General features: G+C 37.3%; 1 protein-coding gene across 4 annotated transcripts in view; it reads left to right on the forward strand.

The window, feature by feature from the left end:
• Positions 1-19,359, forward strand: part of LOC123504644 (uncharacterized threonine-rich GPI-anchored glycoprotein PJ4664.02-like) — a 43,750-nt gene that overhangs the window by 16,452 nt on the left and 7,939 nt on the right. For 2 of the 4 annotated variants that reach the window (XM_045255359.1, XM_045255362.1), the window contains 6 exons: positions 8,720-10,736; positions 12,903-13,159; positions 14,957-15,070; positions 15,808-15,980; positions 17,938-18,078; positions 19,224-19,289. In XM_045255359.1, coding sequence (XP_045111294.1) covers positions 8,720-10,736; positions 12,903-13,159; positions 14,957-15,070; positions 15,808-15,980; positions 17,938-18,078; positions 19,224-19,247 — 2,726 coding nt within the window. In that variant the 3' untranslated portion in view covers positions 19,248-19,289. Of the gene's footprint in view, positions 1-8,719; positions 10,737-12,902; positions 13,160-14,956; positions 15,071-15,807; positions 15,981-17,937; positions 18,079-19,223; positions 19,290-19,359 lie in introns of those variants that run through there. The other 2 variants (XM_045255360.1, XM_045255358.1) reach the window with 2 other exon arrangements.

Genomic DNA, 19,359 nt, shown 5'->3' on the forward strand with positions numbered 1-19,359 from the left:
ATTATGTGTGTGAACACCATGGCATAATGCTGTGATGAAAAAAAATGGCCTACCATACAGAGTCTTTTTCTGTCGGCATTATTCCAGGTACCAGCCATTAGCATGATGTTACTGCCTCCTAGCACACACCACAGTGCCCGCATTGCTGTTGTGTTAAGAGGAAGTGTTGTACCGTTGTTCTTTCATTCACTCCATCTTTTGTCCATGTTTCCCTTCATTTCTGGGTTACACCTTGGCAAGTGTGGGTAAAAGGAAGTCATTAATGCCTGTAACTATGGCTCAGATTATAGGGCTTCACAAAGCTGGGCTCTAGACAAGAGAAACAATGGCAAATGTTGATGTGAGAAACTTGATGAAGCATTTGAAGGACGACAGTGGTGTCAAGTTACAGTCTGCTAAACCTCGACCTGGCCCCAGTCAGAAAGCAGATGTGGCTTTTATTCTTTCAATTCTCTGGCAGTTACATTAGGTGTACTCTCTAGCTAGCTGCCTTTTGAGCATAATTAAAGAATGTACAGATGTCTTTGATGGGCCAGGCCGAGATTTAGCGGGTAACTGCTAAATCTCGGCAACGATAACTCAACATCATTGTTGTCCTTGGAACACTTCACCCAGTTTCTCACAGATCACTCACTCACACCAACATTCACCACTACTTCTTTTGTTTGGAGTCCAGCTTTGTGAAGCCCTACGATCTGAGTTGTAGTTACAAGCATTAATGACTTCCTTATGCCCATAGTTACCCAGAAACCAAGGGAAACACAGACAAAAGATGGCATGAATGAGAAAACAAAGGCGCAACACTTCATCTCACCACAACAGCCACGCGGGCACTGAGGCAGTACTGTGGTGTGTGTTGGGAGGCAGTGACGCCAAGCTAACAGGTGGTACCTGACATAATGCCGTGACGAAAAAAACCCTCATATGGTGGTCATTGTTTTTGGCATGGCATTATGCCGAGGCACTGCTGTGATGAGCACTGTAGAGTTGTAGCAAAAAAAAAAAAAAAAAAAAAAAAAATTACCAACTATAAACATTATTTGGTTTACAGCCATAAGAGAGACTAAAAAGCAGTACATTCTCTCGCCTACTACCCATGCCTGTTTCATCCTTGCTGCAACCATCCCATTTCACTATTCATATTTAATTCCTTACATTATAATGGTTCTTTGCAAGCTTGAAAAGAAGGAAAGATTGTTGTTATGGTGTTTGTTTGAAAGGGGTTCAGTAATCACAAAACTGAAAGGAAGATAGGAATATCAGAAGCAGGTGTCTTATAGATGGCAAAGGCTGCACTAACACTTGGTAAGAGAAAGGAAAACTCAGGTGAAAAGGAAAAAAGGTACAAGAAAAGGTAAGTTGATAGGATATATGTCTTGTAAACAATAGGAAGTGACAGCTGCTTCTAATCTTCCTATCCTCCTTCCACTCTCACAATTACTGAGCCCTTTTCTGAGCCCTCTACTTAATCTAACTTCCTAACTCTCAGGCAATCCCAAGACTAACGTAATCAGAATGTATGCTTGATCTTCATGTCAATGGCCAAGTGTGAGACAGCAATCAGCCAGTTAATCCATACAGAGTTGAGATTTGTCCGAGATAGAGGTCTTATCTAGTTATATTTTTTTTTTATTATTTTTTTTTTACCTTTAAAGTGAGAAAAAAATAATAAAATTGTTTGGTATGTGTATCATTCCCATACCATGAATGAAAGTGTGGCTACCATACGATTTTGATTCTCAGATTTTTTTCCTTTCTCAGGGCTCATGATATCAGGCTAGAGATGTGGAACTTTATTTTATGTATATTTTTAAACTTTCTATTTTCACCTTTACATACACTTTTCACAGTCCTATAGTGTGTAATAAACAAGTACTTTACATTACAAATATCTTTACATAAACAAATGTACATTCAACAAAATGATGATGTGCATGTGGCAACATCCCCCTATCTCAAGGCTGTGGCTACTACACCCCTAATTGTCAAAGAATAGAACACACTACGAATTTTACGACTTTAAGTTTTCTTTTTCCATTACACTGAAGCCTTGTTTTCTATTTACTATGCTTTACTGATTAAAGATTCAAGAAGAAACTTTTTGTACAAAATAATTGATGTTTTGATGTGATTTTTCAAGACTGCACTGTGTAGCCTAATCCTCAACAATTTCTGTTCACTCAACATTTATAACTGAAATCTTTATTCCTCTCTAATACCATACATTTGAATTTCATTATATTGCTTTGATATTATATGCATGTTGATGAAGGTACTGAAAAAAAAAAAACTAGGTAATCTCCAAGTATGTACTAAAATACAGGCCAGAAAGCTATTTGTGCAATTATTCAAGGTCTGAAGATTTTCTCCTCATAAGGCAGTTGTTCTCAATCTGTGTTTCATGGAACCCCTTCAAGGGTTCCGTGTTAAAAATCTATATACATTTGACAAACCTTACTTTTAGTTATTACTACAAACAGGAATGGATAAAATTAGATATGAAAGAGATTAAATCATTTGCATTTCAGTAGAAAGACAGAGACCAAGTGACTACGTGAAGTCTACATCCATTTAGCGCCTGTAATTACACATGGGGGGTTCTATCTATATTGGGTGATGGATATGTGAGAGGGAGGTTCTACCGAATATCAGAAATTTGAAAAGTTTGATAACCACTGCCATAGGGAATAATGTAAATAAACCTCTCATAGGACTCTCTCTGCTCTCCTCTTTCATCTTGCCTACATAAAGTTGAATTTTTTTTCTATGAATGACATTTACAGCGTTTAGTACAGGGTTGTCAATGAGCTCTTCTACAGTGAAAAGAGTAACCAGTCTCCTATGGGCAGGCATTTTTGTACACTCCAGCTGATCAGCTGTCCCAAGTGAAATGTACCTATACAACAACAGCCTTTTTGATCCTAACTAGTTTTGACTCCTGTGATGGAGTATTTGCTTAGACATTAAAAGGATCCTTTGGCAACATCAGTTGTTTTAATAGTATCTTTAATTTTTAATTATGGTGCTAATGATTAAATCAGCCATGGTGATTACACTTGACCATAACAAAACAGAGACAAGCAACTGATGCTTCTGGACCTTAGTCGGCCAGTGTCGGTTGGTTGAGGTCTTGATTTTGATTGACCTCCGAGGGTATTATTTATTGAATTTCTGGTACAAAATTGTACTAAATTGTATGAGATCCAAGAAGTTTGAGGTCTGAGGATCCATATATATATATATATATATATATATATATATATATATATATATATATATATATATATATATATATATATATATATACACACACACACAGTGGAAACTCAATACTCAAACGTCTAAATACTCAAACTTTTCAATACTCGAACGCAAAAGTTCGATTTAATACTCGGAAAAATACCTGATAGTCGAATGCCCACACATGTGGTTGTAAACAAAGGCTCCCTGGCGTCCCCGTTCCCCCTCCGCCAGTTGTATTCTATCTGTAGTTTTTCATTTATAAACTTACTAGTGGTGAAAATATCTGATAATCAAACGGCCACACATTTGGTTGTATACAAAACTCTGTCATCTCCCTTTTTGCAGCCGCTACTGTACCGTTCTGATACCGTACTACTGGTAATACTGGTATACCCCACGAACCCTGACAGGATATTGATACAGCATGTTGGCCGGGGCCCCACTATTCACTTGAAGGCGCACCGTCCCTTTTCCCTCACACTTCCACTCTTCATCGCTTATAGTGACCATGCTGACACCACCCTCTTTCCATGCTTTGCAGCACGACACATGCGCTGTACTCCTGGAACAGGACTAGGTAGCGTTTCACTCACAGACCGCCAGGAGAAGAGGGTGGCGCTGATTCCCTCTCTCTGCGCTGGTTTTCCCGAGCAAGCAGAGGCGATGTGATCGGGGCCTCCACACTAGAAGCATCTCACACATCACCGAGTGCTGCTTCAGCCACCACGCACTGCTCCTCTATGGCAAGCCAAACAATCCCTAGCGAGGTGATTCAGGCCCCAGCATTCGAAGTACAGGTTATTGGCAGCAGCCGGTGAGAATCCGGCTCCAGGACATGCCGCACCAAGGCACACTGCTACTGGCTGACACGGGCCATCATCCCTGATCACCGCCCTTGCGTGCCAAAATCTGGTCCAGCTCAAGCGACTCCATGCACAACCCAGCCCTCAGTAGCTGGCGGACGTCCTCTGGCAATCCAGCAACAAAGGCATAAGCAAAGGCCTTGTCGCTCATACCACCAAACAGTGATGAGAGGCGCCACAGCTCCGCCAAGTACACGTCCGGTGTTTCTCCAGTCTGCAACTTCCGGCCAATAAACTGTTCGTAAGCAATGAAGGGATTGACAGCAGTGCCTCTTTTATCTTCTTGGTGGATTTCTGGTCCTCAGACAGCTGCAGGTACACAACAAAGACACCACAAGTCAGGCGAAGAAGGATGACGCTTGCCACATCCTTGACATCTTGGAGTTTGCACACTAGCTCCAACTTCTCAAGCCACTCAACCACAGACTGAGTGGCACTACCATCGTATTCAGGAATCAACTTCAGGTCAACATAGCTTTCCCCATACTGCCTAGATAGCTTGTGGCAGTAATCAAAGCAGTCCTTTGTTTTCCACTTTATTATAACAGGGGGTAGGTGGGCAAACACAGAAGCCAGGCTTGGAGTAATGGTGTCAGCAACAGGATCAGCGACAGGGCGAGGTAGGCAGTTGGTGCTGTGGCACGGTCAGAGCTGCAGCCGAGGTAGTGGTTCTTCTCGCTCTTCTGCCTCTCAACCTCCGCCTTCATTCCTCACCTCCGCTTAAGCTCATATGAAACGGTAGCGCATCACTCGCACACTCTCCCCCAAATACTGTTACAATGATTTAAAAATATAGCTCAACATACATACATCCTAATGAACAAAGATTTCACAGAACCTAAAACGACATTGCTTTGCCAAGGTTTACAGGAAATCACAGTGCACAAGGAGGATATTGGAAGATTATTGGATAAGTTGGATGCCAGAAAAGCAATGGGGCCAGATGGTGTATCAGGCTGGGTGTTAAAAGAATGTAAAGAATAACTACTGGATCTAATTTTGGAAATAATTACAAGTTCAATAAATGAAGGGAAAGTTCCACTAGAATGGAAGAGAGCCAACGTAATACCAATATTTAAAGGAGGAAAGGCAACTGAACCACTAAACTACAGACCAGTGTCACTTACAAGTGTTTTGGGGAAATTGTGTGAAATAATTATCAAAGAAAATGGGTTAAATATATAGAAGAGGAATAAGTCATATCGAACAGACAATTTGAGTTCAGGATGGGGCAGTCATGTGTATCAAACTTATTAAGCTTCTACTCGAAAGTTATTGCAGGACTGGAAAACAGAGACGGATGGGTGGAGACAGTATACCTGGATATAAAAAAGGCTTTTGATAAAGTCCCTCATGGAAGACTGCTTTGGAAACTAAAAAACATAGGAGGACTGTGAGAAACTTTTCTAAAATGGACAAGAGATTATTTGAAGGATAGAGAGATTAGAACTGTGATCAGAGATACATACTTATCTTGGGGTAAAGTAACAAGCGGAGTGCCACAAGGGTCAGTGTTAGCCCCCATTATGTTTCAGATTTGTGTAAACAACATTCATATTGGGGTAAATAGTTATATTAATCTATTTGCTGATGAAGCAAAGCTCTTAGTTATCAAAACCAGGGAAGACTGTCTGCTGTTACAGGAAGATATAAATATGATATATGAATGGAGTAAGGAGTGGAAATTGGAGTTTAATACCAAGAAATGTCTTATAATGGAACTAGGAAAGAGCAGAAGACAGATATAGAACTGTTTGATAGGAGAGGAACAAATAATGAAGACTAAAGAGGAAAATCTGAGCCCCAAAAAACACATAAACAAGATATTTGGATTATCATATAAAATGTTGACTAACATAAGAGTGGCATTTCAATACATGGACAAAGATATGATGAAAAAAATCATCACAAGCATGATACTTTCAAGGCTGGAATATGCAGCAGTGGTGTGGTCTCCGAGCTTTAAAAAGGATGAAGAAGATTAGAAAGGATACAGAAGATTGCTACAAAGATGGAGCCGGAACTAAAGGACCTAACATGAAAAACGAATGAAAGAAATGAGTCTACCAACCTTACAAGATAGAAGAGAACGAGGGGACCTAATAACAATGTACAAGGTAGTCAATGGCATTAAAAAGATAGACAAGGAAGACCTGGTGCTGGTAACAGAAGATCATAAAGCCCAGGCCCTGTAAAACTACAACTAGGTAAATACAACTAGGTAAATACACACACACACACACACACATGCCACATGCAAGGTTGCTGTGAAAATTAGAGGAGAAGGGTGGTTTAAAAGGAAGCACATTGAGATGAATGGAAAATTATTTGAGAGGGAGAGAAATAAGGACGGTAGTCAAAGATATGAAGTCCAAGTGGAGAGCAGTAGAAAGCAGAGTGCCACAGGGGTCAGTATTGGCACCAATACTTTTTCTCATTTATATAAACTACATACCAAAAGGAGTGAACAGCTGCATAAATCTGTTTGCGGACGATGCGAAACTGTGCAGAGTTATAAAGCAAAAAGAGGATTGTGAAATACTGCAAGAAGACCTAAATAAGATCTGGGAATGGAGTAAAAAGTGGGAGATGGAATTCAATGTGGACAAAAGCCATGTCATGGAAATGGGAAAGAGTGAAAGACGACCAGTGGGAATCTATAAGATGGGAGATGGAGTAGAACTGGAGAAAGTAAAAAAGGAAAAGGATTTGGGAGTGACGATGGAAGAAAATAATCAACCGGCAAGCCATATTGATAGAATTTTCAGAGAGACATATAATTTGCTAAGGAATATTGGAATAGCATTTCACTACATGGACAAAGAAATTATGAAGAAACTGATAAGTACTATAATAAGACCCAGATTGGAATATGCAGGAGTAGTGTGGACCCCTCACAAAAAGAAACACATAAGAAAGCTGGAGAGACTACAAAAAATAGCTACAAGAATGGTCCCAGAACTTGAAGGGATGACATATGTGGAGAGACTAAAGGCTATGGATCTTCCAACATTGGAACAGAGAAGGGAGAGAGGGGATCTGATACAAGTTTATAAATTGATCAACGGAATGGACCAAGTGGACAATGAGTATCTGATCCAGAGAGAAGAATGTGCCAGTTGAAGAACAAGATCACATAGCAAGAAGCTGAGGAAGGGAAGATGTCTAAGAGATATTAAAAAGTATAGTTTCCCGCAAAGATGTGTTGAGACGTGGAACAGTTTGAATGAAGAAGTAGTGTCTGCAACGAGTGTACACAGCTTTAAGGAAAGATTGGATAAGTGTAGATATGGAGACGGGGCCACACGAGCATAAAGCCCAGGTCCTGTAAAACTACAACTAGGTAAATATACACACACACACACACACACACACACACACACACACACACACACACACACACACACACACACACACACACACACACACACACACACACACACACACTAATAAATAGTTGGTTTCCTTGAGTGCAAAGTGTGTGCAAAATATTCTTCACACAATGCCAGGGAAGGTTTGGTCAAATTGAGTAATTTGTTTTTAGGTGGTATCTGTCAGCTTTGGAAGAATAGATGCTGCTCCTGTGATGCCTGCACCCTCAGTGCTTCCTTGGTAATAGGAGAGGGTGAGTGGATGTTGAGCTTCAGCTTTACACCTTGCCTTACCTAATTATCAGAAGCCTGAATGGGTTCCAAAACACTCACAGATCGAGAATAGGGTCATATTCTAGTTCTAAGGGAAGAAAAGTCCCTATATCTGAAATATGCAGATGATTAGGACATGGTAGGACAACCATAAAAGAAGGCTTCTTGTTGCTGTGTTTATATCCTCTGTGACATATTCATGAGCTCTGTGTACATTTCCTTCAGGTTTTTGCCTGTCAAACTTGGGTTTTTCTTGACGGCAATCACTGACTCTGTCGGTGCTCCTTGAAGTCTTTCTCTTAGTAACTCCAAGGGAAGCCTTATGAGCAGGACTTAAATGTGCACAGCAACAAGAAGCTTTTTTACAATTGTTCTACTACATCCTAATCACCCATTGATTTCAGAGATAGTGACTGTTCTTCCCTAAGGACTCAAATGCAACCTTTTTCTGCACCTGTGAGTGGTTTGGGAGCCATGGTGGGTGTAAGGATAAGTTTGCAGTCTTGTGATGATTAGATAAGGAAAACAAGGTGAAGTGTAAAACTGGACATCAACATGCATCCACCCTCGTCTATTACTAAGGAAGCATGAGGGTGTGGACATAACAGGAGTAGCATGTGTGTTTTCTGAGTTGCCAGATACCACCAAATAACAAATGAACCAACTTAAAGGAAAACTTCCACAATATTGTGTGACTACTAATTTGCACACTTTGTGCCCAAGGGATCCAACTAAATTTGTTGTGACAGTACATTTTATATTAAGATCAAAGTACACTTTATATTAAACATATACAACAAACAATTTGTACTTCACATAGTTAATCTGCTGTGTGAGATGTGCTCTTTTTATACATAACACTCTAGTTGTCAAGAGTTAGCTTGGTCTGTAAGGAAACAACAGATTTTAGTCTTTATGGCATCTTTTCCTGTGTATTCAGTGTTTAAAGACTTTTCTTTCTTTCTTCAGAGGATGGAGTTGCAAACTCAGTGCACCTCCAACAGGTAGCTCCTCGATTGAATGAAACTAAGAGAATCTCCAAACCAAGCCAACACTATAGAAGAGCTGCTAGGACAGCAGCCTTGTATGAAGAACTAATGCTTGATGGCAATACCTCTGAGCCCCCGATTGACCTTGAAATGAAGAATTTTTGGTTGAAGAGTAAATGTGCATCTACTCAAAATTCATTTTGTGAGGAACCTGTTGAAAGAGAGAGAGAAAGTTGTCTTATGTGTGAAAAACATGAAGAAACTGAATCTAATTTTTTTCATAACCAGGCTTATCTGTTAACCAAAGGTGGCATGTTGAAAGAAGAATTAAGACAGGACAGTGACATAGTGCAGTGTTCAATGAGTAAATCACATAAACTCAACAACCACAGACAGTTCATGAATAAACGGTATAAACACACATTAAAAGTGTCTTCTCAAGATCAGGCCCCAAAAGAAGATCTAACAAGAAAAAACATTTGTCATAAAACTACACATAATAGTGAAAAGGATCTGTTTAATGATTGTCATCAGTATTTGCAAGGAGAGCAGGGAAAAAATTCTTGCACAAATGATAATGAACACTTTACATCAGATCAGATGAAAGTGAAAAATTCTCAAAAGTGTCAGCCTGAAGAAATTACAGATATGGAAGACTCGTTATCCTTATACTGTTCAGAAAGTGAACATGATTCTATGTTTTTGACAGATACTTCAGATGATGATTTTGAAAGGGAACAATCATTGCTGCTGATGGAAGATTCCAATTCTGAAATATCACAAAAGAACCCCCTCATTTCATTCATCCCATTGGTGAAGAGGTCAAGACAGTGTAAAGACAATGAGGAATACAGGTGCCCTCTCTTTGCAAGAACAAGTTATTACATATCAACTCCAAGTCAGACTCTGAAGGATGCTTTGCCAAACCAGCTGCACCTGGGGAGCAGGCATGATACTTCTCCACTGATGGTTGTTAAGAAAGATGGAGGTTTGTTGACACATCTCAAGAAATCTGATATTCATACCCAAAGTAAAGACACTGGTGCAGAATTTGGGAATATTCTCAACAAAGAAGCAAGTAAAGTTTATAATACTAAAATTGCCATTAGTAATAGAACTAATATGTTTCAACAGAACTCAGATACTGTTAAATCTACTTCTTCCAGTATTCATTCTGAAAGTATGCTACCAGTGAGTTCAAAAGGATCATTTATATCAGAGAGGTTTAACAAAGCAAAGAAGGGAGATGACTTACCAAGATACCATCCCCATGAATTAAATGTTGTCCCAAAGAGAGAGCTTCTTGAAGTATCTGAAGAACATCTTTTATCACAATCACAAAAGAATATTGAAACTTTAAGACAAAATCCTCTCCCTCAGGATTCTCCCAAAATACAAAATCTTACCAAAAACTTGAGAATGTTCAGAATGAGTAGAAATATTCAGTCTTCTGCATCTATGGAGTCATCACATTTGGTTAACAAGAGCCAAAATAAGGGGATCAGAGAGCCAAGTGACTCACACCAAACACTGTACATGTCTAAGGAGAATGCTGGAGACAAGCAATGCATAAGCCTTCCAAGCCAGAGAGATGAAATAATAAAAGATGCAAGTACAAAAATCTTATCAGGTCAACAATATGGGCCTAATGAAATTGATCTGAAAATAGAAAGTGAAGAATTAAAACAACAGAATACACATGCCACTGTGAGCCCAACAGAGGAACACTCATATGCAATGAACATTTCAAAGAAACCAGTGATGAAAAATAACTTGAATAGACAAAATGCTGTCAAAGAATCACTTAAGCAAAATGAACTAAGTAGAATTTTTGTTATTAAGGATTCAGAAGCTCTTGGTGTGGCTCAGCAGTGTGAGAAGCAGACTGTTAAAAACAGTCCAGAGGCATGTAATGTATCCCAAGAGCACTTCACAACCAGGTCCTCTGATCAACTATTTGCTGGTACCTCTGCAGTGAAGCAGCAAACAAATGAAGGGTATGTATATTTTTTTGTGCAATGATGTGTTATGTGTTTATTTATTTATTTATATACAGGTATTTCTCAATTTAAGTGTATTCAGATTATGCAATTTTGAAATAAACCTAGTAATTTTTTTTCAAATTACATGAATTATTTAGAATAACACGATGTCAAGATGTCTTGCTGGTATGGCAGATCTTGGGAATCACAAGATTCCGTTAGATGTTTGTTTGGACTGCCATATTGTCATCACAGCTAATTGCAGCACAGAGATGCCTCACCTTCAGGATAGCTGATGATGCATGACAAATGTCTTCAGGAAGGTCAGCATGTGTTGTCTTGCTGTCAGGTAGATGCTGTTACTATAGCAATTAGGTTGATGTAGTACTGGCTGAAGTATCACTGATAGCTCTTAATGTTGTCAGTGTCATTGAGTTGCTTGAGCCTGCAGAGACATGAAACAGGTTCATGTGCTGTGACTCTACACAAATGACAGCAGCCGTGAGGCAGTGTCTACCTCAGCTTTCATTTGCACAAGAGATATATTTTCAATGCACATATGTGTGTATGTGCGTACATGTGCCATTTCTTTAGTATTATTTATGTAATACAGTACATGTGTTAGTGGTAACAGGCATGCAAAAACAAGAAAAGAAATCTTGGATTGGCCTTCCCCCAATTGATCCAGCTTATGCAGTGGTTACTGTATGTCAAATTTTCTATGAAAATTGGGTTATAGAATATCATATTTCACCTTCCTTTGAGATCAAAGGAAAAGGGTAATAGGGTGCAAGAGTAAGAATTTGAATGGACCCCATTTTTACTCCCCTTTTCAAAATGTGTAACACACTCTTTTAGCCAGAGAGTAGTGCACACAATCACACACAGTCTTTTAGCCAGAGAGTAGTGCACACAATCACACACAGTCTTTTAGCCAGAGAGTAGTGCACACAATCACACACTCTTTTAGCTAGAGAGTAGTGCACACAATCACACACACTCTTTTAGCTAGAGAGTAGTGCACACAATCACACACACTCTTTTTAGCTAGAGAGTAGTTGCTCACTAATTTCTGTAAGCATGAATACACCATCTGTAAATTGTAATATCTCTACAAAGGTAGCCGGACTCTAATCTAGTTCTTATGGCAAGGCAGCTGAAGGGAAGCAGTGAGGATGCCATCACTGTGGCTGTGAAGAGAGTTTCTCACTGTCTCCTTCCACAAATTTTTTCTATGAGGTCTTGGAAATTTTACATTTTCCAATTTACATCTTTTTGCTATGTTGACATCATTCAAGATCTATAGTTGATATCACCAGGATTTATCTGCCTTGCATTCATCACTGCAAACACCACAACATGAACAAAACATAATGTTTCACTGTGAGAAAAAAGCTGATTATTTGTCACCAAAGATGCAATGAATGCTGGCACTGGTGATCAATGCTGGTTGTTGTTGCTATGGGTGTGAATGAGAAGAGATGAACTATGATTCCAAGAAGGCAACTTGTCTCAGCTCATTATTTTATGCTATTTGAGTAGTGTGTGTTATCACAGCACAAAATTTATGTTTGCTGATTGTATCATATACATATTTCCATTTGCAGTTCACATACCTCAGCATGCTATTTGTTTTATTTGAAAAAAACAATTGTTAGCAACAACACTAATCACATTGACTTGCATGTGAGAGAAGGGTAGAAGAAGGCTGGCAACAGTGCTGCCACATTGGCAGATGTGATAGCACTGCAGGATTGCCATGTCATGCCAGATAGGACAAAACCCTTACATTCACACATTTATGGGCCACGGGGCTGAAATAAATAAATATTTTTCCATTGTTTTCAATACCTAGAGTTTTGCAATCCCTGAGTTTAGCATTATGCCATCAGGAAAGAACATGTGCAAAGCTCACGCCGGTACTGTTGTGTCATTTCACGTCCTTCAAGTTAGTAGATTTGTTGAACCAGGAACATATTGTTTCAGTTGGTCTAAAGGCAACAATACAGTTTGACAGAACAAGCTAGAGGTACTGAGTTAGGAAAGATGTCAGGAATGTTAGGCACATCTCCAAGGCAGTTAGAAATGTGGGTAGAATGCTGCATTACTTAAACCAGAGGGTTTACGCCAGTCTGCGAGCGTTGTATACTGAACACAACATTTCACCTTGTACTGTTTCAGAAGTACCACTCCCCTCAAGAGACAGAGATGGAAATCCTTCAAACTAAGAGATGATTATGAAGAAATTGCTTATCAAATGAAGGTAAAGATGGTCAAGAAGCCAAAGACACAGCCTTTTGTTGAAGAAACTATGCAGAAGGTCAAGAAGCCAAAGTCGCAGCCTTTTGATGAAGAAACTATGCAGAAGGTCAAGAAGCCAAATATGGAGCCTTTTGATGAAGAAACTCTGCAGAAACTGAAGAAACCACTCCTGATGGGTAAGACATGCATCTGTCTGTCTATTGTTATCTGCCTCTAATCCTATTTTCATAGTGCACTCTGAAAACACAAGGCCATGTCCTTCAAATTATACTATTCTTTTTATTTATTTGTTTATTTATTCTTATTTCATCACAAGTACCTAGTCTTGTTTTGTTTTATTGATAAGTATTTTACTTTTCATACTAATGTAGAGAGAAACACCATATGTATTTTCATGCATTTACTGTGGTTTTAGTGAATATAATGAATGAATATGCTTCAGATATGGTTGACAGAGTACAGTGGTACTTCATTCAGTATACATTCTAAAACTGTTCTAAATTCTTGGAAAAATATTAAACAGGATGTACACCAAATAGATTTTTTCCCTTAAGAAAGATAAGGAAATTGATTAATTCGTTTCCACAAATTTTTTTATTATTATTGACATATTATACAGTATGTGAAGAAAGTTTTGACCCCCTGGGGTTGATGTCTTTTCTTTTCACAATAAATGGTAGAAGCTCACAACTACCTTCCCGGAAAGGCAAGATATTCTGATGCTTTTGGAACACTAACTGGTAACCTTTTACACTGTCCAGGGAGTAGGCAACAGTGTGTGTCACCTCAGTGAGCTATTCAGCTAATATAGACGAAGCATGGCTTGTTGTTTGGTGTGCCTGACAAAGAGTAACTGTTCTTATATTTTGCTTGCTCCTTAATATGCCTTAAATGACTACATGCAAGAAGAGACATAAGCTTACATTATAGAAGGCTTGCCACAACTTCCCATTTACTGTGGACGCCCGGAGCTCAAACTCCTCGGACCTCCTACAATTCAGAGTCCAACCAAAAGATTTAATAAACTCTATCACCAGAAGTTGACCGAAAATTAGATCTAGACGGGCTGACACTGGCCAATGGAAGTCAAGAAGCATCAGTTGTGCGTCTTTGTTTGTTATGGTCAGGTGTAGTCTCCTCTGACTACTTTGAAAAATACATACATAAAAAAAAATTCTGCATCTCTAGTTTGATACCACGAGCTCTGAGATGGGATAAAAACCAAAAATGAAAACCATATGGTAACCACACTTTCATTTTTGTATGGGAGTAATATACATATATATCAAGCAATTTGTTATTTTCCTCATTTTATTGGGATAAAAAATATGTATAAAATAATGCAACCTGACAAGACCCCCATCTCTGACAAAGCACAACACTGTATTGGTTAAGAATGAGGCACATGTTCTTGCTTCATCCCTGGATAAAGCCTAATAATGTTTATGAGTGTGAGTTTAGGAAAAAAAATTCATGACAATGATTAACTTCACTCCCTTACTGCAGAAGTTTCAATAAGTTTACCTTCATGTTTGAGGTATGCAATAAGATTTTCATTCATTTTGCATAATTTCAAGCAGTCTCTTTATTTTTGCATATCTACTGATCTTCATCTGTTTATCTTTTTCTTACAATAGCTTTGGTGTTAAATCTGGTTCAAGAATAGTTTGTGCATTTTTAGTCTTAGTATTGATTATTCTTCATTCTTCCTTTCTTTATAAATAAAAATACATTATATATATATATATATATATATATATATATATATATATATATATATATATATATATATATATATATATATATATATATATATATATATATATATATATATATATATATATATATATATATATATATATATATAGATAGATAGATAGATAGATAGATAGATAGATAGAATACTGGAATGACATTTTCTGAATTACCTGAACATTGCTTAAACTAATGAGTACATGATTTCCTATCAACAGGATGGATAAGGGAACTTGTACAGCGAAAAATCTGTTCTTCTTCTAATAAGGATGTCTATTACCATACACCCGAAGGAAAGAAGCTACGATCATCTGTAGAGGTTGATAGATATTGTGAGTTGTTACATTGTATAGTATATCAAATTATACTGTAAGGTAATTTAAATATAGGCTCTCAGGCTAAATCATTTACCCTTTCCTCATCAGTAATGCTTCAATCTTGCTGAAAAGCTTTCTTCAGGGAACTAGATTTCTCAGATGTTTCTTGAGTTATGTAGAAAGAGATCTTAAAACTGAAATGAATGGTGAAGTAATCTTTTATAAAGATATTTACACAGTCTATTTTGTCAGTATGAAATAACTGTGATAGAGTGTGGTCATCACAAATACAGCAGGTTTAGCTCTGCAGAAGCTCCACATCAGACACAATTCCCAACAGACTTATAATGAAAGTATTGGCAAAAAGTTACCACATTTCTAAGCATATAGCTAAGATAAAATAATTCACATGTCTCTTATACTTCAGTGGTTAGATTTTTGTAGGTCTAGAGATCATGTTACTGGTATGAATAACACCCAAAGCACCTCTGTTTGGCACTCTAGCTCCCAGAAATATTGATTTTTATAAATCATCAGATAATGGTTACAAATTAAGATAAAAATAGAGTTTTAACATTAATATAAAATCTGTTAGGTTATTCTTTTATATGGAGGAAGCAGTGAGGACAAGATGGATGTGTTGGTACATAAGCTATTGCTAGTGGTGTACTATTCAATGTAATGAACATATCTCCGTGTTCCTCTCATTAAGCGTGTTCACACTATTTCTCCTTTTCATATGTACTTCATAGTGGCGATGATGGGAATAATGGATCTGTCACGAGAAAACTTCACTTTTTTCCGTGCTGAATTGGGATTTGGAAAGCCCTTAGAAGTTACCCGTGATGCTGCTGTCCGTGATGCAAAACTGAAATTGAAATGCCTTCAACACACATCAGACAACCAGGGTCATACTTCATCCAGGGTAAGCTTAATGTTATATTTCTATGTTCTGAATAGATGGCTGTAGTTTATCTTTTGCCTTGACTAATTGTGGAAATCTGAAAAAATGTTAGTATGATTTTTCTTAGAATAACTAAGTACTGCTTCTGTGTCAAAGATCCATCTCTGTGTGCAGAGCATAACATAGATGATATTGTCTGACATGGAGGCATAGATTCGTCATTCTTTCTGTCACCCTAAAGATTCCAAACCTTGGTTTAACATATATGATAGAGAGATGGCCCACAAAGGGTATTTGAGCCTTCCATCGCCAGGGTTTCATGCACTTTATATTTCTTCCCAGAATATGCCAAACTTATTATACAACAAACAGAACTCTTCCATCACTAGAATATATCAAAATTTTCCTAGATCTGACACCCTCATGACTTGTGGCACCTTGCCAGAAATGTCTATAATAATATTGTACTTTTAATCAAGTACAATATCCAGTTTGTTAGTGTAATCTGTACACAGTATATTTGGTAAGTATAGATTTTGCTTTTATATATATATATATATATATATATATATATATATATATATATATATATATATATATATATATATATATATATATATATATATATATATATATATATAGCATGTTTCTCACACACCCATTTCATAGATGCACCTAAAGCAGGCAGGGGGTTCCAGAGGGACAAAGAATATTGGTTAACTGTTGCATTAGAAAAGTAGACAAAATAAAGATAAGAGAAAGTATTCTTGTGCAGTTAGGCTCTGAAAGGAGGGAAGGTATGATGTTTGTATGATCAGAAGAGTAATTAGCATGAAAATAGTGCTAGAAGATATTTAGATGCAGCCTTTAGATAAAGAAAGTTAGAGAGCAATTGTGAAAAAAATCAATGCTTTTGATTCTATCCTGTTCAGAAAAGTAGGTTCCATATTAGTGAAACATACTCAAGAAATGGTTGGATGAGGCCTCTGTATAAAATAAATGTGTGTTTAGGGCAAAGGGGTTGAGAAAAACTTGCAGAGATGGCTTAGAATGCCCTAATTCATAAAATCTTTGTTAGTAAGAGAACAGATGTGGAGTTTTCAGTTTAGATTCTTATTAAAAGACTGAGTAATGATGGTCAGTGCAAAAGAAGGGAACTACTGAATGTCAATGAAGAAGGGGGAATAGTTATCTGGCAGATTGTGTTGAATTGGTTAATGGAGGAATTGAGTTTCTGAGGAGTTGAATAACACTGTTTGTTCCATCCTGATCAGAAATTATAGACAGATCAAAAGTCAGATATTCAGTGGCTTAAATGCATAAGTTGTTTAATTCTTGAACATCTCAACTTCTTTGAATGGAAAAATGGCATATTCATAGTAATATCAATATAGATATCACAATAAATATGCAATTTATCTATAACTAATGCTATGTAGCTTGACCCATACTCTATCTTGGGTATAAAGTGACAAGCAGTCTGTCTTTAGATGCATCTCTTTGATCTTGTTCTTTTTACCAAACATTCATACTAAATATTCTGTATACAAATACAGCAAATCACAGGATTTTGCACATCTTAGAACTGTAGTACAACTTGGATTCAAAGATCTGGTTAAAAGAAATCAGAAATCGTAAACATCCATAGTTATAATTTGTCAATTAGGTCATGCTTATCTACTAAATATTATATGTATACTGATATTTGGAAATCCCATGAAAATGTTAGAAGAGTATTAAACCAATATTTCCAGAATTCAATTATTTTTGGGTTGATAATCTTTGGTTAACAACATTCTACCAAACTCTGTTATAGTAAAAGATTTCTTTATATTTGAGTTTCATTCTATAAAACAACTATTGACTTAAAGGAATTGTGCTTTAAGAGTACATGATAGTATTTGTGATGTACATAATGGGCAGATTATATGTTATGTTTTATGGTTCTGTTTACTCTCATGACTTGTCTCTACAACAGATACCTAAAAGACGGTTCCCAAATGACAACACCATCAACAGCAAAAGTAAGGTGGGGAAAACCTCACCAATTTGGACATACTTCCTAATGACAGATTCTGGATCACCTGCTTTGATGACTTGGACAACTCTATGGAGACAGGTAAGATGCAGTGCCATCACTGGCAGCCACATCCACAAATATTTTCTAAAACACAACTTTTGCTTAACATCCATTCATTTCATCAGATATTGTGAAAAAAAAAAAAAAATGGAAATGCTTCTGGGTGATTTAGTATTGTATTGCATTAGTGCTTTCACAACATTAAAATAGGTTTGTAATACTCCATGCTCCATGTGTCAGTCAGTGTTAGCACATTACATATTACATAAATAGAGTAAACGACACTTGAATACCAAACAACAACGAGTAAGCAATAAAAGAAATTTTGTGGTGTCATAATTCACTTGGGTCTGGCTGGTGCTGGCAACACTGCTTGGGATGTTGCCTCATCTGTCCAGATCACTGCTTATGAGTGATGTGAGGCTTCAACCTCTGGTGCAATGTTCAGTAGCATTGCTAACTGAAATACCTGAAAATTAAACAACAACAGGTAGATCTAACCATGAAAGAAAATAACAGAATGTTGATTATACAAAAAAAAAGTATTGGGTAATGTAAAAAACATGAGATAAGATATGATTATAGTTGCCAGATGTCGATTGTCAAGTGTTACATACATACAGTACATATGTGCAAATGATAATCAATGTCTCGTAAGTCTACTTATCATTATTAAATATGCCGTTATGTATTACCATTGATAATCAGTGTCTGACAACTTTACTCAGTCTTCCCCATCCAATGCCACATTACATGATGTTTTTTGTACAATTGACACTCGTTCTCTTGTTTTCTTTCATGGTTAGATCTACCTGTCATTGTTTATTTTTCATGTATAGGAGGATTTAGGTAGTTTTCTTCACACGGGCTGCCACGGGTAGGCCTGGCAGCCTCTTGCAGCTTTCTTAATTTTATTATGTTCATATGTTCTTATTTCAGTTAGCAATGCCACTGAATACTGCACTAGACCCACATGAAATATTGATTTTTTCATTATTTCTTTCCTCTTTTTCTTCCTTTTTCAATAAAGAATGTTTCCTATATATTTGTATTTATAAAAGCATTATTCACTGACATTGCAACACATCCACCAATTTAAAGGTATGCATTTTGAAATATGGAAGAGGAGAGGAGGGAGAGGGATAGCTTCATAATTGGCTGGAACAAATAAGCATTTTTTTCAGTGTTTTCAAGACCACAAGTTCTAGAATCTTCGAGTTTAGCGCTATATCTAAGGAACCAAACAAGTGTGAAACTTGAGATGTGGTTGCATATATAAATATACAGTAAACCTTTATCTGTCGCTAGTATTATGTTCCA

Source organism: Portunus trituberculatus, chromosome 16 (assembly GCF_017591435.1).
Source record: "Portunus trituberculatus isolate SZX2019 chromosome 16, ASM1759143v1, whole genome shotgun sequence".
Taxonomy (NCBI): Eukaryota; Metazoa; Arthropoda; class Malacostraca; order Decapoda; family Portunidae; genus Portunus; species Portunus trituberculatus.